The sequence below is a fragment of the Acomys minous genome, assembly GCF_964271855.1.
Source record: "Acomys minous genome assembly, chromosome: 15".
NCBI classification, from domain to species: domain Eukaryota; kingdom Metazoa; phylum Chordata; class Mammalia; order Rodentia; family Muridae; genus Acomys; species Acomys minous.
This window is the reverse complement of record NC_140497.1, coordinates 60,635,971-60,657,611: the sequence shown is the minus strand read 5'-3', so window position 1 is coordinate 60,657,611 and position 21,641 is coordinate 60,635,971. Positions and strand designations below refer to the sequence as shown.

At 42.1% G+C, this 21,641-nt stretch overlaps 1 protein-coding gene across 7 annotated transcripts in view; it reads right to left on the bottom strand.

Annotated features, from left to right (window-relative positions):
- EXOC1 (exocyst complex component 1) overlaps positions 1-21,641 on the bottom strand; it is a 47,982-nt gene that overhangs the window by 9,717 nt on the left and 16,624 nt on the right. For 2 of the 7 annotated variants that reach the window (XM_084758418.1, XM_084758419.1), the window contains 10 exons: positions 21,316-21,503; positions 20,216-20,443; positions 19,890-20,022; positions 18,603-18,712; positions 17,867-17,920; positions 14,271-14,420; positions 7,509-7,614; positions 3,625-3,669; positions 2,125-2,288; positions 1,490-1,597 (listed from right to left, as the gene is read on the bottom strand). In XM_084758418.1, coding sequence (XP_084614544.1) covers positions 1,490-1,597; positions 2,125-2,288; positions 3,625-3,669; positions 7,509-7,614; positions 14,271-14,420; positions 17,867-17,920; positions 18,603-18,712; positions 19,890-20,022; positions 20,216-20,443; positions 21,316-21,503 — 1,286 coding nt within the window. The remainder of the gene's footprint in view (positions 1-1,489; positions 1,598-2,124; positions 2,289-3,624; positions 3,670-7,508; positions 7,615-14,270; positions 14,421-17,866; positions 17,921-18,602; positions 18,713-19,889; positions 20,023-20,215; positions 20,444-21,315; positions 21,504-21,641) is intronic. The other 5 variants (XM_084758421.1, XM_084758422.1, XM_084758423.1 and 2 more) reach the window with 3 other exon arrangements.

Genomic DNA, 21,641 nt, shown 5'->3' with positions numbered 1-21,641 from the left:
CAATATTATATGCATTGTTCTTAGATTTTTAAAAATTAATTTGCTAAGTGTGTGTACAAATAAGTGCCCCGGCGCATGTGTGGCGGGCAGAGGAGACCATCAGGGAGTCTGTTCTTCATTCCACTCCTACCTGGGCTCCAGGAACTGAAGTCAGGTCATGAGGTTTGCTCAGCAAGCACCTCTACCCACTGACCCATCCTACCAGCCTGTTTTGTGTAAAAGTTGTATTTGTGTATGTGTACTGTGGTAACAGTTGTAAGGGGAAGAGAGAATGCTCAAGGCCAGAGGTAAAGAGTGTTTAGTGCATGTGCATATGTGCACACACACACAGACACAGACACACACATACACACACACACACACACACACACACACACACACGAAAACATCTCACAATTCCAGAATGAAAAAATCAGCATTGAAAAATGCTGTCAGGCCTGAAGATGGCTCGGCAGTTAGGAGCAGAGGCTGTTCTTCCAGAGGGCTCAGGCTGGATTCCCAACTCCCCCATGATGGCTCACAACCACCCGCAACTCCCCCATGATGGCTCACAACCACCCGCAACTCCCCCATGATGGCTCACAACCACCCGCAACTCCGGTTCCTGAGCATCCTACAGCCTCTTCTGCCTTCCCTGGGCAAGGTGCACATGTGGGACACAGACATACATGCAGACAAAACATGCAGACAAATAAAATAATAAACATATAAATGCTGTTATGGATTCTTTCTGGAGCTGAGCAAGCAAGTTTACCACCAGTCTTACTATCAGGAATGCCAGACTCAACAATCATGAACCTCTAACTCATCTTACGGTGGCTCTCTACATGAGTTGCCTGAGGCATGACATTTTGAGATGACTCTCATTTGAACTGTGGTTTTGAGTTCTTCTGTCATTTCATTCTTTCACCCTTATGCCCTGAGGCGTGCTGAGGAACAGCTATACTCACACGACACAGTGGGGACTGGGGACCAGGGTAGCAGCTAGTGTTCACAAGACAAAATCAGACTCAAATTCTCCTCTGTATATTATTATCCCTTAGGTTGGATTTTTTTTTTGAGAACATTGAAATATTAAAATTGGTAGGATTTCTGGTTTTTTAGATCTGATACTCTGCATCCCAGGCTTGCCTGGAACTCATGCAATCTTCCCACCTAAGTTTCCCAAGTGCTTGAATTACAGACATGAGTTATCACATCTTGCTTAAACTTGCCTTTTGAATGATGCTCCCCACATAGTAAACATAGACATTTCGTCTTGTATTAATTTAGAGGTTGTGAGCTTAAAACATTCTGGAATACTAGAAATCCAAAGCCAACTACTTCCCTGTTAGTATGTTAGAAATAACAAGAATACTTAAGCATTGATTTACTGCAAATCCTTCCCTTTTCTGTTTGGATACTGAAACTGTCCATACTGTACTAGAATAGTAAATAGGTTAATTATGTTACAGACTGTAAGTACTGACCAAATAAATGTTAGCCATACCATTGACGCAGACATGTTCTGATGCTGCTGTAGTTTGAAAAATTTACTGATGAAGTCCTGTTCTGCCAGACACAGCGGCTCCAGCTCACTTAGTACCTGTTCAAAGATCTGAAGGAAACCAAAATGACCCAAGGATTAAAACACCACAGGGATCCTTAAACAACACTGCACAGTTAGTTCACTTTTCAGCAAGGACACACATCACAGTGTGAACAATCTCCTAAGTCTAGACTCCCCCAGTATGGCAAAGACAGACTCTCCTAGACTGAGGGAGTAATGCAGTACCACGGCACGGTTACTCACTTCAGATCTGGAAGAAGGAAGAGAACCTTTGAAACTTGAGGCGCTGCAGCCACAATGAAGCTGTTACTCCCTGTCGAGTCTGTCTTTCCTCAAACAAGTTACATGTGATTTTCACTTGCACATCATATTTCTAACAAGTAAATGTTAATCAATCATTTATGTTAATTGACACGCCATATTTTAGTTGCCCCTTTGACTGGCATCTTTTTTTCAGATTCCAGCCAGACCTGGAAGGATGTGGTAATGACTGTAAAAGGTATCCCGAGAGCCCGCATCTCTGGAAACGTTTAAGGCAACCACGATGCTAATGTTAAGAGCCACTGCTATTTTACCTTATCAAATTTGGTTCTGTCGGCAACATCGAGGTCAGAGGCGGACATGTTCCCCATGTCCAGCAGGGAGGACGACTGGGACCTGCGGTTGCCTGAGCTCTGCACGCTCAGTTTATTCAGACTAGACGTCGATCCCGTGAGCTTCCCAGAGCTTCCATGGAGACCTAAGAAACAAGAGCACTTTGAAAGCTGCGTCTCCCAAATGGAAGGCCTGTGGTTTGCCCAGAGCTACCTTGTGCGTCTTGGTCTTCCAGGACTCGTATACTACGACCTGGTCTGCAGAGCCCTTGCCATTCATTACCGCTCGGGTCTCACTGCAGAGACTACTGCAGTGGAAGGAACCCTACACCTGTGTGTGGACGAGGACGGAAAGGACGCTCTCATCCCAGAGGTAAAGCCATCTGCTGCTCTCTAAGCTAGAGCAGGCGAGGGTCACTGAGTACTACGCTAATACCACAGCTGACACAGCTCGGTGATATTCCTAGAGAAAACCTTTAGCTGAGTATTAATCGTCTCTGAACACCACTCTGTTAAGGTGAACCACATGAAACTATCACTTAGTAATAAATTTTCCCATACAACTCAATCACTTATGATTAAACTTAGTATGTTCCTGCGTCTAGAAATTCTTGTGTTTCTGAGTAGGTGACTTGGCTAACAATAGAGACACGAGTGAAAACATCCTGAGCATCTGATATCTTTAAAACATAACAGAAATGTAACATTTCACTAGCCATACGAGTAAAACACATTTGTGCTTAGGTAAAATTTAGAAATTCACCATGGCTATGGGGAAAATGAGAAAATAAGGCTGAGCAACAGTTCCCATACATTAAGAATTAATGGTTCACTCTTAGAACATATAATATTTAGATTCAGAATATAAACAATAAAACATTTTTTAAAAACCCTACACTTTTTGAATACTGCTCCGCTAACTTGCACTACTTACTAATGGGCAGAAAGTTAAAATAAAGTCATAACAGGGACAATTCAAGCTTTGGCCTCAATATACAAACCACTATCAGACCTCTAAGACTTTTTCAAGAGTGAATTTTTTTATTAGTTTAAACATGTGTGTGCAGGTGTCAGCAGAAGGCAGAGGTATGGTACCCCACTGGAGCTGGAGTTACAGGTGGCTGTGAGGCGCCTGGGGTGGGTGCTGGGAGCTGCACTCACGCCCCTTAGTTGCTGAGCCATCCCTCCAGTGCCCTACAGTAAGAGCTACAGCTCCTCTAAACACAGCCTGTAACAGAAGCATGATGTTAAGGTTTCCCATAATTTCTGATAACAACGCTTTCTCTCCCTTTAGTGTAACTGTAACCACGTCTCTTATTTCTTGGATGTACACACAACCACCATGCTGGGTTTCTTTTTCCAATACCTGGCGATTCGGTGCAATCAACATATCTGTATTAAGGTTTTTCAAGACAAGTAACTAACATCTAGACGTTAACAAACATGCACTGAGGGTGCCTGCTAGCACAGAAGCATACTCACTCTCGGTCTCCTGTTTGACAGCACTTTCTTTTCGAGGCAGTGTAGCTGTGATGGATTAGGTTGCAAGCATCAAAGACAAAGACAAGTTAATAAACTGCAATTTGCACAAACCATGCACAAGAGGCAGTTAAAGCTCTAGTTTAAAAGACACATGCAAAGAGCTATGAGCACTGACTAACAAGAAGTGCAAACACACGTGTAGTTGTCAGCGACTGTTGAGAAAGTGTAAGAGAAGTTTTACAGTTCTTTAATGTAGGGTTTCTACTTATATATTCAGAAATAAAATATAGTGTTGAACCTTCTTGCCCAACCTTTTAAATGTAGGGGTTTGTTGTTTTGGTTTAGGAAGTTGGCACACTTTCACTCAGCGAAGAATGAAGGGGGAACTTCAGACACGAGCAACCTTGTGTCTCCCGAGGCCCTGAGCGGAGCTCCACCACACTACTTCCATGTTGTTAATGATTATGTAAGTGGGGCTCTTAAGATAACTTTAAAGTGAAAATCAGGTATCACGCTGCATGACTTGGTAACTAGCCTATGAATACAGGACTGAAAGGCAGGTCAACAGCAATCAGGAGCTGTGTGGGAGAGCGATGCTGAGGACAGGTCAGCTAGGCAAGTCTGAACTCTCTCATGGCCACTGGCTTTCTTTTATTCTCAAACTGCTCTACATAATATCTAGAGATCAGTTTTAGAGCTTATGCTACGAAATATTCTGAACTCAAAGTCAGAAGTTAAGGTGAAAGACAAGAATTAATCATGTCTTGGAACTAAAGAACAAGCTACAACCTAACAGCATCCTGCAGAGAGCACTGTGTCGACTGGCAGGTGCCAGGCAGCAGCCCGAGAAGAGCTCTAAGCTGGTCACTCCAGTGCTACTGCATCTTGCCAGCTTCGGCCGCTGAAGCTCAAGGGGACGAGGGACAGGAAGCAAAGGCCACAGTGCAGTTAGCAGTTCAGCCAAGTGAACACTACTGCCCAAGGCCCCACACTGCCATGCTGTCTGCTCACCTGCCCTCAGTAAAGTCTAACTCATAGGGGTTTGTGTGTTTTTTGTTTTTTCCCTCCAGCAGCCAATCATGCCTAATCTCCAGCACTGCCTGTGTACTACAAACCACTCTAGATTCGCTCTCAGCAGCACACTCTCCTGTAAAGTGTGGATAGGGCCTTTGTTCACTGCTGCCATTTCAGTGCAGAACTGTGTTTATGTGTATAAAGGAGATTTATAAACATTTACTCAAGTTAGTCTTCCACCAAGCCTTGAATCCAGCCTTGAATTCAACTACCTTTGGAATCAAAAGCTTACTTAGTTTAATTGAGAAACATTAAGATGGTTTCAGGTATACTTTAAAGGTTTTACAATATTAAACAGGAACATTATAATTATAAAACTATATATACGAATGAACTAAAGCTCATGTATATTTTATAAATAACTTAATTGTTTTTTTAATATATATGGTATCATATATTATATGCCAAACTCAAAGCTAAAGTTCAACTGTTAGCACTACCTTGTCAACCCAGTGACACATCTGTCTTTAAGTGAGGAAGGAAAAACCAATAAATATAGTAATTGTAAAAGTAGTCACTGTTTCCTTTGCCTCCATCATATTAAGTCCATTGAAAAGAGAAATGGAGGACCCCATTGAAATACCAATCCCAGGAGGAAAGCCTACGCCCTGAGAATATTGAGGTAAAACTATTCACCAAAAAATGAAATAATTTACATAGAGACCTTATCACAAAGAACAGATATCCTCTTGGCACCTTTAACCTGACTTTCTTGAAGTAAGTGACGATAAAGATAAAATCAAGTTCTCAAGAAGAAAGAGACAAGCCCATCCTGATGACGTCCATAACATCATGCTCTTCCTTTGTGAGAGCTGTGACACAGGATTTCTAGAGCAAGTTCAGAGCAGAAGCTTGTATTTAAAGCAATCAATTCTTGAGTCATTGAAAACCTAACTTTCCAAATTTGGGGGTTTCAGTTTTAATTATAATTACTATTAAAATTAATTTAAACAAAATCTGGATCATTGAAAAAAATTCTCTTGGGAATAATTTTCTATCCTACTTGACTCAGAATTTCTGAAGTCATGTACGTTTAACTTGAATTTTACTTTTAAAATGTTAACAAGTCAAATCTTAAGAGATGAACAAATTGCTGTTATTTTCTGAATTGAGTTTTTCTTCTCTTGTATTTGATAACAAAATAAGTGATACTGTAATTTTCTGCAATGGATTAGCACAAATTACTCCTATCCATCAATATTTAGCAGATATAGAAAATTTATCATTTTGTTATGACATTGTTTTTTGTTTTTGTTTTGGGTTTTTTGAGACAGGGTTTCTCTGTGTAGCCTTGGCTGTCCTGGACTCACTTTGTAGACCAGGCTGGTCTCGAACTCACAGAGATCTGCCTGCCTCTGCCTCCTGAATGCTGGGATTAAAGGCACGTGTCACCATGCCTGGCCTATTATGACATTGTTTTAAAATTATAAAATACATTTTAAACCTATAATATGTAAATTAAGATATTTTAACAAGATAATTTAAGAATTTAGAGTAGGAAAAGAAAAAGATTAAGCTTTAAGATAACCTGATGATAATATAAAGGTGCTATTGTATTTTATTTAAGTTGTATTTTTATTTCATTTATCTTAATGTGTATCCAACATTGTTTTCACATACCAAAAAAGATTTCTCAGCATTAAATGGTACACTAACAAGTGATGACAAATATACTTAATGAAAACATTAAACATGTAACTGCATTAATACTATGCTCTTTGCCCAAAATAGGCATAACATAACCACAGTGAAAACATCAACAAGGATATAAACACACTGCTGTTTAAGAACAATTAGCCTTTAGGATGAGTTAGCATTTCTGTTTTCAAAAGCCTACTGCCCCAAGACAGTGTTTTACAAAGTATAGCATATTAATAGACAAATCCAAACCACTTCAAATTCATCAATTAGACATCTAAGGACAGTGTTCTCTGTCCTAAAGACAAGAACGGCAACAGGAGCCAGCAATCGTCAATGCTGCTGTCTGCTTCCTTTACTCACTTAGGGCACAGGCTCCTTTCAACAGTAAATGCTAAACTCAGTGTTCTAAAGGGACTCCGCAGGCACACTGAGGAGTGCACACTGTAGCCCTTAAAGGCCAGGTTTGGACTTGAGTAGGCACAACACTCCATCCAAAGAGAACTCCAGAGATGGGTACATGCAAGAGCAGAACGTGGCCTCAGCACATCCTTTCTTAGCTTGATACTTTCACTGGCTCTTCTTTCAAATAATGTTTTATGTCTTTAAATATTAGGAAATAAAAAGCAATATGCACCAAATATATTGCTTTACAACAATCATGTACAACTGGGGATTCTGGTGACATTTTTATATGCCATTGGCAAGAGAGAAGAGAATCACCTTTCCCCTAAAGTTCAGAGCAGCCGGTGAGAAGTTAAGAAGCCAGGAACGACTTTGAGCTCTTTCTCGGTAGAGCGATGACTTGCCCCCACCTGCAAACAGTCTTCTGGGATCAGAAAGCAGACCCTCGGCAGTCTCTGTCTAAACCTTCTCTACCAGGCTACACTGCACTTTCCCAGCTACATTTTCCCTATCGACAGAGGCGTCCAAACCACAGCACGAGTGTCCCCTGTTGCTGGACTGATACACTACATAACCCTAGCTTGTAAAAAAACAGAGAGATACACATTTCTTTTCAAGCACATTTTCTTTGAAACATCTGTAAATTAAATGTATTAGCTAGCCTTCCTTTGTCTTGTGTTTTCTCCCACCTTGTTAAAGGCCTCAGAGTTACTTGTCAGCGAGTAAGACCCCTCTTAGTAGGAGGCGCTGAGCCACGCGAGGCTTACCAAACTTCTTGCTCTCTTTAGTGGTGCCAGTCATCTTGATCTTTGCAACTTCAAAGAAATCCTTGATTTCTCTTTCATATAGTCGGGATAGATAATCCATGTAATTCTTAAAATAAATGGAACATGCAGTTATTGGTAAATAATTAACAATTTTCTCCTTAATCTTCCCCTTAAATCCTTCATGCTTGTAAAACCTTAGTATATTTCAGAGAATATAAAAAGTTGGGCTATGTTCTCTTTGAAAAAGAAACAAAGCAAAATGAATAGGTAACATATCACTACATATGTCATGTTAAACAATCATACTTACATTTCCACTTTTAAGTGTTACCTTGGCACATTGTAACTACAGTTGCGACCACACTGACTAGGATATGTGAACAAGAGCAGCTGTGCTTCTGTATCACTGTGATGGCAGTGTGTGGGTGTGTGGGTGTACCACAGGCCTGCACGTGAATTCCCTAACAAAGGACACTGAAGCTGGTCCAGTGTTTGCTATGACAGTGTCCCAGTGAGCTTTCTGGTTCCTTGGGGACTTTCCTACGGGCAGATTACAGGGTCAGAGAGTACGGGATCTTTCTGAGACTGCTGCTGCTGCACTTGGAAGACCACCCTTCCTCCACACTGCCATGCCACCCAACAGTGCCACTGGAATGCACCACGCCAGTTCTGACGGAGGACGTCTTCTGATTGCTGAACCCTTGTCAGCCTTGGGTACAGGCCCAGAGGTCAGAATTGAATTAATATACATACAACACAATTTTCAAAATTATTTTTCTTAAAACAGATTTGATTAGTTGAGCCTTAAATGAAGATATCTATTATTTAGCGTAAAGACTGATTTTTAAATCACACCTGTTTATCCTTCCATGAAATATTCAGGGTCCCAGTAAGGACTCCTCACTAGTCAGAGTCCCCTATCTCTCCAGGTCCTGAGTTAAATGGCAGGAGAGAATTTAGCTTAATTTAAGGAAACTGACAGCAGGAAAATTATTACAGTCATTCTCTTAAACTTGGGATGGAATTTTATCTTCAATATTCTTATCTCAAATTAATCTATCATTTTGTAGAGCAGGCTCTATAACAAACAATAGCTGGGTTACACATACTTTAGAGCCGTCCCCTTTTCAGTGTAGAGCAGATCTGTAAGAACAGTTCCCACTCAACTGAGCAGTTATTTTCTATGGCCCCTGCATAAACTCAAAAGGACTTAAAAATGAAAACGCACCACACAATTAATTCCTTTAACATCTGACTTGAAATTTATCTTGTGTTTAAATACTGCTGTCCTAGGTGGCTTTTCACATTTGCCTCCTGTTGGCTGTACGGTGTCTTCCAGAGACCTTTTATGCTTTCATCTCTTCTTGCACACTCAGGCACAGTCCTCAGATGTGGAGCTAAGACTGGGGGTAATACAGCTACTTTCACAGTGTTAAATCTGCCTATCCTTGAGTATGGGATGATTTTCCATCATAAAAACATGGACTGCTTCACGAACACGCAGCCTTATGCACCCACATAGGGCGGTGCTGTTCCAATCTTAGTGTACATGCTGCTGGACTGGACACTGGAACAAAGATGGAGATGTGCTTGAGACTCTCAGGACTGCCAGCCTCAGACTGCTACTGCACAGGAAAGCCCAAGGCTCTCCTCATCACCAGTCAATCATCCTCGACATGCACAACCCAGAAACACAGACAGACGCTGGAGTCCTGGGAGAGGTGGGATCTGAGTAGATGGAAGACACACCCAAAGCCCTTGTCTTCCAAGGGCTCTAATTATGTAAACAGAAATAAGGATTCTGCCTACATTCAGCCTGAGTACAGCTGGGAGACATGGCGAAAACTAACTTCTCATGCCTCGGGGTTCTGCAACAGGCTTTTCCTATTCATTCCGTAAGAGTGAGCAGTGTACACCCAACCAGGTGCTTAGAGAAACATGGGGTTGCTTGTTTACTCGAGTTCTTTTTGTTTTTATGTCATTTTTCCTTCCTTTTAACACATAATTCCTGATTTTCCACAATATTTTAGCAGCTATTGGCTATATAAGGTGTGTGTGTACCAAAAGCTCAAAACAAAGAATCAAGTAACATTCCTAGGAAATGTCAATTTCATTTAATACATTCATTAGTAGTGTCATTCAAATACTCTCTAAGCAGAGAATGGTGCATAAGTCACCACTAGACTGGTGCTAATCTTATTTCTTCACTTTAGATTACAGTCACGAATACTGCATAATATATAAAGACAAGATAATAATACTCTGAGAACACAATTAGGCAAAAAGCTTATTGATTACTTATTTGAATAGTCACTAGGGGACAAACCACTTGTTGGCATGGAACTCTTAAGAAGACTTAATTATTTAAAATATTGATATCCTAAAACTTCAAAAAGGAAAGAATTTGAGTACTATAAATATTTTTACTTAACATACCTCCAAATCAGAATTCTATTGAATGAAATAAAACAGAATAACACAACAGAAGAATTGCATTTTTATAACACTCAATAGATTCATTCTCAGGAGCAAAAATAACCTTATCCACACTAGCAAGCCAGGTGAGATTCACACAGACACTTCAGGGGATAAAAATTTGTTTTGAAGAACATTTTTAAAAATTTTGTGCACTCACACTGTGTGTACATGTGTAGTGTATGTGTGTGTGTGTGTGTGTGTGTGTGTGTGTGTGCATGGGATGGGGGTGGACAGCTTGTGAGAACTGGTTTTCTCCTTCTCCTGTGTGGGTCCTGGGGATTGGCAACAGTTACCTTTACTAGCTGAACCATCTCACCAGCCCTTAGGAGGCATTTTAAATTATCTTCTTTTTCTTAAAATCTCAGTTTATGATGGTAAGGCCCTATAGCTGAATACAATACTTCCAAATCTCACTGACTATGGAGAAGTCAAGCTAGTGCCTAACTGGAGCCTTCGCCCTACTGACTAGTGTTCGTAGTGCGGGAAGATACTCTGCACACTACCAGAGGAGGAGGGTCAACCCAGCTATAATCCCTGCGGTGACAGTGGTGACCTGCCTGCATGAGATGCCAGTGCAACGGTGGGTTGTGTTTTGTTTTTCCTGTTTGGTTTCTAAAGAGAGACAGAAAGGGTAAGGATGGGTGGGGAGGTATGGAGGGTCTGGAAGGAGCTGGGAAAGTGAAAACCATGATCAAAATATAACGTATGACAAATAATTTTTTCAATGAACAAAAGAGGGTTGAGTTACAGGACAAGTTTTAAATGGTTCACCACCAAGTGAAAATACTTATATTAAAAAAAGAAACAAAGAAAGAAAGAAATGGCACGTAAGTCCAGATGAATTTCAACAAGAAGTGTAAGCAGCCTCCATTTAATCACGTGCCTTTTCTCCAGCAAACCCCACCCAGCTGTAGTAGCTGCACAACCACCTAAAAACTATGACAACAGAACACCAAGCGAAGAGGAGGGTCTGATGAGAGCACACCAGGGTGGGGTGCGGTGGGTGCTTTGCCAATTCATGAGGGAAGTGAAATAGGAAGAGACTGAACTACTGAAAGCCAGAAAGTAAACTAATGAGAGGAGTGTGCTGGGCGTGTGTGCAGGGTGGAGGAGCAAGCAAACAAAAAGCCCACCGCAGGTCAGGAGCAGAGGGAGCCAGATTTACTTCAAAGAGAAAGCATGTGTGGACTGATTAAGCTAACACAAGCCAGGCACACTGTCTGCCTCTTTCTTGAATCCCCACCTGTCCCTCTGCCACCCCTGAAGCAGAAATTTAAGGCAGCTGCTAGGAGTTGCTGTTTTGTTTTGTTTTGAATGGACAATTTTAGTATTCTTACTCTACAAAGACACAACCTCTCATTTCAATTCCACGATATTTTTTAGTGCCCTATTATATACATAATTATTAAATTACGAGAAGAATTTAATATATTATTTGAACGTTTTATTTTCAGCTCTCAATTCACAAAATCTTAAAGACAGAACAATTGTAATGTTTCTCATAATTTAAACTGCTCTCTCAGCCTGTTCTATCCAGGGTATATGAGCTATTTATGTCTGAGATAGGTGGGTGACAATTCTTTCTGTCTTTTTAAATGGACATTGGTGTTCAGTTTCTAACGGTGATGCATAAATGCCACTGGCTTTTGCTACACTCCCTGATGGTATGAAGGCAACGGTGGATTACATCACTCTGTCCCTTAACACCCAAGGCTCTTCCCTCTCCACTGTCACACAGACTGCCCCCTTCTGGTGCTCTACATCTGCCCGCCCACAGAGGCTCCACCCCCAGTTCACAGTGCTGGGACCACAGTGGCCTCCTGGTGGAGTCTCAAGAACATTGGGCATGCTTAGTGCACAGGCCTGTACTGCAACAGGAAATTCTCACTGTTCACTCCTCACTTACCTCTATGATAAGTGCTCCCGCCCTACTTTTTCATGACTCTGTGCCTCACTACTGGAGTTAAAACCCAACCCTTCTCCAAACACTGGCTTCCCCTCCCCCGCATTTCTCCAGCGCACTCCCAGTACTTCTTTCACACATATAGCTAACTTCCTTTGTCTTTCTTAAGACACACACTGACTTGGCAAGTGCTTGCCTGTGTCCTTCACTGCCAAACCGCCAGTGCTCGGCACAGAATGTGCCGAATGTGCTATCGATGACTCAGACACCTGGGTCACTGTGTGCGTCACTGTTGTAATGACCAATCCTGGCAAGTTAGAGGCATCCCAGTTCCTCTGCCTCCGGAGCCACGCTTTCACGTTACATGCTCATCATCGCCGTCCCGAGTGAAACCTTCGCTCCTCGGAATCATTACAGTAGATCCAGAATAGGCTTCCCCATCTTTTTTTTGTGTGTGTGTGGTTTTTTGAGACAGGGTTTCTCTGTGTAGCCTTGGCTGTCCTGGAGTCACTTTGTAGACTAGGCTGGCCTCGAACTCACAGCGATCCACCAGGCTCTGCCTCCCAAGTGCTGGGATTAAAGGCGTGTGCTACCACCGCCCGGCTGGTTCCTATTATTCTTATTCATATAATTAATTTGTTTGAGACAAGCGTCTCACATGTAGCCCTGGCTGGCCTGGAACTCAGAGAAATCCGCCTGCACCTGCCTCCTACGTGCTGGGACTGAGGGCGTGAGCTGCCACAGCTGGCCATCCCCATCTCACTATGTCTGAGCAGTGCTGCTGGGTACAGTGACTCATCTGCTTCAGTCTCTTTTCTCACCGCTCTGGAGACTGAGAGCTCTACTCTGGTCCTGCTAATCTTCCCCGCTGTCACATGACAGGGACATATGGTCACCACTTTTATCTGTACATACTGTGCGCACACTCCTTTGTGCCCTTCGTCTTATTTCCGGTTTATCTAATCTTACTTGTTATTTATTTAAAGGGAACAGGTTACAAAGCTCATTGTAAGGGGCAGCGGGCCCACCGGCAGCCGTGTTCACTCTTTAAAACTCAGTCCTGGTAGGCACCTCCCAAGAAGCCTCCCCCATGGCTCCAGAACCTGGACTTGGCTTCTCCAAACTGCCATGTAGTAAACAATTTCCAGGTCCGTACTTAGGTTTTTGCTGAGTGTTTAATATGTCCTCCCAGCCATTCTTAAAGCTCTTTGGAGGTAGAGATTTGCATGTTACATTCCAGGAGCCTGTGAGTAGAATGTTTGCTTAATAAACATATAACTTCATTTTTATTAAAAATGGATTATTTTATGTGCATTTTCCTGTCTGTGTGTCTGTGTATCATGTACATGCCTGGTACCCATGGAAGTTAGAGGCACACATGTGTGGGCGGGTGGTGTGGGTGCAGGGGTGCTTGGGTTTCCCTGAAGTAGAGTTCTGGTCGGTTCTAAGCCAGCATGTGTGTGCTGGGAAGTGAACCTGGGTCCCCTGCAGGAGAGACAAGCGCTCTTCAGTGTGGAGCCTTGCTCCCAGGACCTCTTCTTTAGAACAAACAAAAACCCCAACAGGTTATAAGGTCTGAGGAAGGTAATACTCGGCTCACACACATTTATATCCTCTCTACTGCACATAAAGAATCACCCAGGAGGGACTCAGGAGCTAGCTCAGTGGGTAAAGTGCTTGCTGTGTAGGCAAAAGGACCCAAGTCCGATCAGAGCACCATGCCACGGAGAGACGGCTAAACAGTTCAGAGCAAGCTCTGCTCTTCCAGGGAAGCGGGGTTGGTTCCCACCACACACGTCAGGTGGCTCATAATGCTTGTACTCCAACTAGGAGCCACTGGCAGTGGCACTCACGGACACATACTCACACACAAACACAGAGCTAAAAGTAAATCTTTACATAAAAAACTAGGTGTGGCCAAATAAATTGTAGGGGCAAGCAGAGACAGGAGGATCTTTGGGACCTGCTGTCCAGCATGCCTAGTTAAAAATAAGTCCCAGGTTCAGTGAGAGACTCTATCTAAACAGAACAAGGCAGACAGCAACAGAGGAAGACTCTCAATGTCCTCCTGTGGCCTCTACACAAGTGCATACACAGACACACAGACACATACAAAAGAAAAACAAAGAAGAAAAAAGCATTGCTCATGAGAGCATTTGACTAAACAGACAAATATGTCAGGTTACAGTATGGCTTAATCTTATTTTCACACTGAAGTTCAAAATTTAGCTCTTTTTATCCAAGCAAATAAATGAGCACTCAGAAATTCAATTATCTTTTGCTTTGTCAAAAACATACTTCAGTATTTCAAACTTAAGGAACTAAACACACAATTTAAGACTCTACTGTTGGCCCAGTGAGTACTGAAATCAAATCCGTACCTTTGTCAGTCCCTCGTACTTCCCGTAATCTGTACTCTTTAGCCACTCCATCAGCTTGGCATAGCGGAGCAGGTCTCTATGAAATGGATGGTGGTTGGGTAGGGTAAGCTCAACAGAGTGCTGAGCAAGAGTTGAACTCTGGTCATGACCCTAGAGTGAGTAAATACGGAAATAAACATGATGGAATGTTCAAGGGAACAGTTACAACAGGAAATTCTAAACAATGACCAGATGTCATCAAGCAACACCAACCTAATACAGAAAAATAAAACTGAGTACTTACTTGTCTATTTTATCGTCCTGCACAGCCAAGGAATATACCACCATTACTACTCACAAACATGCATAGGTGGCGCTGATAAAGCGGCACTCACTCCATCTTTGAAGAGTTGAGAAAGTCTGCATAAGCTCGTCCCTCTACATCACTCTACAACTTACTAAGCAGATTAACTTCTTGATACAGACTGTGTTAGGAAACACACTAGAGGGAAGTCATTCCAAAACAAACTGTCCACTTTAAAGAGATTTCCATTAGAAGCTATAATTTTTTGCAACAGACAAAAATGTACAAGATATAAAATTTAAAATTAGCTTTCCATGATAATCCCTAGTAACAATGCAATTCTACTTTTTCCATTAAAGCGATATGCTAGTCAAACTTTTGTATGACTATTTTAAATTTTGACAATTTATGTAAGTAAATTAATAATAAATAGTCTTAGATCATATGTCTTGACTTTTGCTTTAGAAAAATACAGACTGCTGTATTATTGACCTATTAACCCTATTTTCTACAAGAACCCCAGGCTCAGGCACTAAGTGACTTACTCAGGTCACACAGAAGGGGAGCTATACTTGGAATCGTGTTCAGCCAAGATTCTACCTTCTGTCTTCCTTTAAAGACATTTGAACTAAAACCACTTAACCAGAATCAAAAACTGCAACTGCCAACTAGCTCATAGTGTGTGGAGAAGAGTGTGTGCATGCGCGCATCTCTCCATAAGTGTATCATGCGTGAATGAGTGTGTGTGTGAGCGCACATCTCTCTCTATAAATGTATCATGATTCAGTGTGTGTGTGTACACATCTCTCCATAAATATAGTATCTCTGGCTTCTGTTGAACTATCTGGCTTTCTTGCTCTTCAGTCAACATCTGTGATGGAAGTTAAAAGTCAGTGCGCCAGAGATGAGGAGCTGCCAGATCAGATCTCACTTGAAACAAGTTCCCAAGGAGCAAGCAAAGCCAACACAAGCCCTTTTACTTCAAGTCACTTTCGTTCATTTGAGTTGCCTAGTCAGAGGCTGTTTCAGTATCTTATGGAAATTATTAAATTTACAAAGGCTGCTGAATTGGGGAGGGGAGTTGGGTAATTTCCTGGTAAAGTCACTTAAATGTATATAATATTAGTTGAAAATCAATAGTCTAATAAGCACCTCAAGTTTACAGACTGAAAATTATTTTAAGTTGAAAGACTTATCACTTTTAATTTACATGCTTTATTATGTATCCCACTGCTCTCTCTCCATCTCTACCCTTTCCAAGGTCATACAATACCACATTACACACACTTGTCGCACTCATGACACACAGGTGTTGATAAACGCTGCACTTTCAGGTGTCTCTTACCCAGCTGTGCCAATAGAGGGAAGACGGTCTCCCGCTTCACAAATGTTCCAAATACTGTGCCAGTGAGCAGCATCACAAGTGCTTTCATCACCCAAAATACTCTTCTCCATTAGCTTTTCTCAGTGACTCAAGACACAAAAGTATGTTTTGTACAACTATTTACTTAGTCTATTAATGTGTTAAGTTGCATTATTTCAAGTTGAGAAAGCTTTAAAATCATTAAAAAAAAAATCTCTTCAGGGGAGTGGAAGAGTTAATCAATAACAGTTGTGTGGGGGACCTTTCAGTTTACAAAGCTCCTTGCACTGACATGATGCTAAATTTTCTTAGCATTTCCATGTCACAAACACCCGAGAAAGTGGTGTTTCACATACTGATTACCATTGCCTTTAAATATCACTGTCAAGATAGCCTGAATGTTACGAAGACATTTGCTTTTTACATAAAATGGTTCAATAATAAGTATAAGAAATTGTAAAATTGTTTAAGTTGCTTAATTTGATTAATATTATAAAAATTATCACATGCAAAACATGTAAATTTTTTCTTTATATGCATAAAAACATTAAGCATTTTAAAAGTTTATATTATACATAATAATAGATTACCAACAACTACAGAATTACTGAATGCCCACTGCCTAGGTACTTTTTATATATAAATTTGAATTTTTACAATAACCTTGCAATGTACTTCTCTATCTGAGAAAACAGCAACTCTATGAGTATCATAATTCACAGGGTATTCAAATTAAAAAACATTATATAAAAACTTGGTGAACCACAAGATTGTACCAGCATATATATATATTAAATACTGTAATTTTTGTTTTTGAAACAGGGTCTCACTATGCAGCCTTGGCTAGCTTGGAACTCTCTATGTAGAGCAGGTTAGCCTCAAAGTCATAGTAATCTGCCTGTCTCTGTTTCCCAAGTACCAGAATTAAAGTCATGTGCCCCACATCCAATTTGATAACAGAAGTTTTAATAAAATTTATTATGGAACAACATCCTATAGCCAAACACTAGTCTAAGTGAACTAGATACTTTTATTATCTCCATTATTAAATTAGGCAACTAAGATGGGACTTAACAGAGGCTCACGGCCATATGGTAGTCAAACCCCTCAGCCATTTCCCCTCCATCTGGAGTGGAAATCTCTGACCTGATGACTAAGTTCAACAGCAACATTCTCTTTCTTATACTTGAGACATCCTTCTCCATCTTTGGCAACACATCGCAGGCTGTTGCAACATTCTGGTTTTTAACATGCATCATTCACATGTTAACAGTACATATTAGATTTTCAGAAATGGGAAGCACTCATTTTAAACAAAGCCATTAGTTTAAAAGGCAAAGAAGAAAACAGTATGAATAACTGTACATTATAACCAATAGTTAAGGATACAAAAAGACCACCATTGACTGATATTTTTCATGGCATCTACACATGTGGCTAGCATCATAGCCAACATTAAAAATAAAAAGCTAAGAAAAATGGGAGTTTCCATGTGACTTTTCAGTTGACTTCTTTGTGCTTTTTGGGCCCAGTGAAACGTTCAGGGCGTCTGCCCTGATCCCGCCTCCCATGCTTTATTAGTGAGGCGGCCTCTTCTTTTATGCTCACAGCACCTTCACAGCTGCACTCCCAAGTGTATCTGTCCGTCTCCCTCGCTAGACTCTGAGCTTCTCAAGGACAAGGTCTGCCCCGTTTATCCCAAAGCAACGTCTACTATGCACCTCAAGCACAGATGAGCGTTACTAAGCAATCAGGGCGAGGGGAAACAGGGAGAAAGGCAAGCAGAGTGAGGTGAACGGCCTTTTGGCCAAATGGGACATTTAAAAACTATTATAAATATAGTTAACGGGTAGCTCAAGTCAGTAAGTTAAGCTGGAAGCATAAATATTGCTAACTTTATAGACATGTTAAAAAAAATCAGAGAAGCTTGAGCCAACTGGATGTACTCACAGGAACCGAAAGAAAGTAGGACCTGTTATAGAGTTGTAGGAGAGCTTGAGTAAACTAGCCGGGAATAAGACACAACAAAGACAGCCGTTTAGAACACTGCAAAGAGAATCCAATGTTTTCAGAGAGCATCTGTTGATTATTAAGATTTCTCATTATTTTTCTGTTCAGTATATGTAATAAAGTAAAAGACAAAACCCCCATGAGAACATAATTATTAAAATATCTTTTGTTCAAATCCTATAAGGTGCCCTTGGCATTAATAAAATATTGCTATCATATCGTTAATTATAGCATCTCTCTCCATAAAAACGAGGCAAGTTTGTAACACGGGGACCCAATCAACTAAAATGCAGAGTTGGGCTAGTTGTCTCCTTACACGGACACCATGTACTGGACTACACAGAACCTAGGGAGCACGGAAACGTACTAGAGGCTCGACAGTTAGCACGTAACACCCATCTGCCAATTGTGTCTCTAACTAGTGAATGTAGCTATGGATTGATCCCTAGTGTCAGTGTCAGCTACAAGGACCGTGCCGTCTGTGTAAAGGGTTACCTGAAATCCAAGGCACTTCTACAGAAACTACGCACGTATTTCAAAAATCTTAAAATCATAGAAATGTGTGAAGGAATATAGCCCCAAATGAGGAAATTAAATTTTTGTGGTAATTTAAGTTTAGGGCAACATATAAATGACCTGTGGAAACATGTCAATATTAATAGTAAATTAAAATTACCTGTTGAACAAAAACATTGTTGAGATGGCTGGCCAGTCTCCGGGCGAAGTGCTCCCTCAGGTCACTGAAACGCTGCTGCTGCTGCTTGACGGCCAGGAGCATGTCGTGGCCTGCATCAGAACACAGGCCTCCGTGTTCCAACAAGGAACACCACGCCACAGTGTGCGTGTGCAGGTCAGAGGACAATTCTGTGGAGTCTGTTCTCAGCCTCCATCTTTACATGGGGTCCAGTGATCCAACTCAGGGCGCCAAGTGGTACAGCAAACACCTCTTCCGGGTGGACCGTCTCGCTGGCCTTCCCTTCATACTTAATAAGCCCATTTGCCCCCTACTCCGCGAGGCACCTAGAGCCTTGTTAGGCAAACAGTCTCCACTGAGCTACAGCTCAGATCTATACAATCCTAACGATAAGAATCTAAGGCTGTAATGGCTTATTGATTTGCTTTATAAAATTTAAGGAGGAGGAAAAAATAATACAATATACTGGTTCTTCTTCAGTATCACCTGTCAACCACTAGAAATGTGACTTCTAGGGCCTTACCCCAGACCTATGGAACATGGGCATGCCTGGTGCTCTGTTTTAATGGGCCCTCTAGGTTATGTGAATGCACGCTCAAGTCTTGGAGTCATTGCCTGGAGAAACCTTATCTCCGCTGCCCTAGCTTAACGTTTACTTGTGCTGGTTCTACTAAGGAAACACTGAAAGACTGTGGTAGGGCAGTGAGATAGCTGCGCAGGTCAGGTGCTTGCCACACACACAAACCCAGTGGTCTGAGGTCAACCCCTGGAACCCACAGAAAGGTGGAAGAACAGAACTGAATCTACAAAGATGTCCTCTGACCTCAACATGTACACTGTTATACACAGTGTGCACGTGCACATATGTGTGCACACACATACAATAATAAATAAAAGTATACTTTTGAACAAGATTATGGTGAAAGCACTGCATTGTGATGTCTGCCTGTACTCTTAGCACTTGGGAAGCAGGGGCATTGTGGGTTTGAGGCCAGCCTAGACTATGTAGTGAGATGCTAACCCAAACTAAACGAAATAAAAACTAGACAAACCATAGTAATGCGTTTGTGAAGTGAAGCTGTTGGAACCGATGACAGACCATTAGCAGGAAGTGACATGCAAAGGGTCTTGGAGTTACAGAGAAGTGTGAAGCTCACCCACATAGCTACGGAAGTGACCCCAAGTCACTCAGCCTGAGCTGTTTCTTGTCAAAATTTCCAGTGTTGGTCTCAGCTCTTGGTCAGATTTTACCCCGGCTACTGAACACACCTGGTCGAAGAGCGACACTCATGCACTGCAGAAGGGCGTCAGCAGCATTGGTGCAGGCCTCAATGCCTCTGGAAGAAGCGAGGTCTCCTTCCTGAAGGGCCTTTATGTGACCCTTGGCCAAGTCCATGTGGTTCTGGAACACATTCAAACACACCACTTGCACGTGTAATGTGGGGAAAATACAGGCAGGACCTACTCAATCCCATCGCTCTGTCTTGTAATTACTTTAAATCCTGACCTCCCAAGGAAGTTGGTTTGTAAATGATTTTACATAGCATTGCTAGGCTCCCTGCCCTGGCTGTGCTGGTAATCTATGGAACGCTCACCACGAGGAACTCTATCTCTGACAGCAGCTTCACGTTGTTCGTGTTGCTGAGATGAATCAGGTGGTTGCTTTCCGAGATCTGGTCCATTTGCTCTTTCACACTCTGGAGCATTTCCTCGTAACTGCTCAGCTTCAGTTCGATCTGATCCACCTCCTTCAGGGCCTCATCCAGCAACTGCATCAGGATGTTCACTTGCTTCTCCGAGGCCATGATTGACTGGATGTTGGCCTACAGCGTGAAGGAAAAGTTCATGCCCTTTCAATGTGTAAAGGGAGCAGAGAGGTGAAACACTGCCAGCGCTCTCTGCAGTTAGTCAATTAGTTTCTGGGTCACTTCCTATGCAGTGTCTTGCAAGGCTTACCTGTCTCTATATTAAGGTTTGAGACTATCAACGGAGGGCTCTGTTCCAAACCCGGTCAGCAGCAAGCCCTACCTACATCCTTTCCTGTTCCTACCACACGTACCCTTCTCTCCTTGGTAAATGATTTGGTTATTTCAGCTGCATTTCTCTTATTTTAATTCGTACTTATTTTACAAACAATAAAAATGCTTGTTCTTTGGAAATGGACTACTCAGAGCCTAAGGGAATTGGCCCTAAGACAGTACCTGGCTGTCTAACATCTTCTTCCACACTGCATACTAAGAACATTCCAAAATCTAAAACCTTAGGCAGATGTCTTCACTGGAAATGGTTTGTGTGAGAGGGGTGCGTGCGTGCATGTGAATCCCTTCGGGCAGGCGTGTCAGCGAGCGTGGACACTTAATGTAGGTGCCTTCCTTAATTGCTCTCTCCCTTATTTTTGAGACAGTCACCTAAACCCAGAGCTCCTGGATTTGTCCAATCAGCTTGTCCTAGAGACCCGCCATCTCTGACTTATAAGCACTGGGAACAGATAAGCTGCTACGCCCACCCACTATTTACTTGGGTTGTGGGGATCTGAACTCTGGTCCTCAAGCTTGCAGGAGACCATCTCCTCAGTACCTGGCTCTGTCTTTGGAACAGCTGACAACAAGCTTACAAAGACAGCAGTACACGTGAGCGTCACCAGCCTCTGCCACCCACTGTGCGCCGCTCAGTCCATCTCATGAGGAATCCTTACCCCGTCGAGCACCTGCAGCTCTCGGGACAGCTTCTCTGCAAAGGCTTCGGCATTAGAGATGGCACATTCGCAGCCTTCCATCATTATCTCAATATCCTGCTCTTCTCTCGCGTTTAGCTCTTGGTACTCATCTACTGCCTCCTCATCCCCGCCTGTTACACTCTGATTCTCTCCACTTGGAACAGACTCTTAAAGAAGGTAAAAAACGTAAGGAAAGAACGCCATCAAAATGGGAAGAACTAAAACATGGAACCTGAAGTGACAGCCAGTTAAGACTGATGGTAAGCACAGCGCACACTTAGTGGCTGAAGGGTAGAAAAGAACGA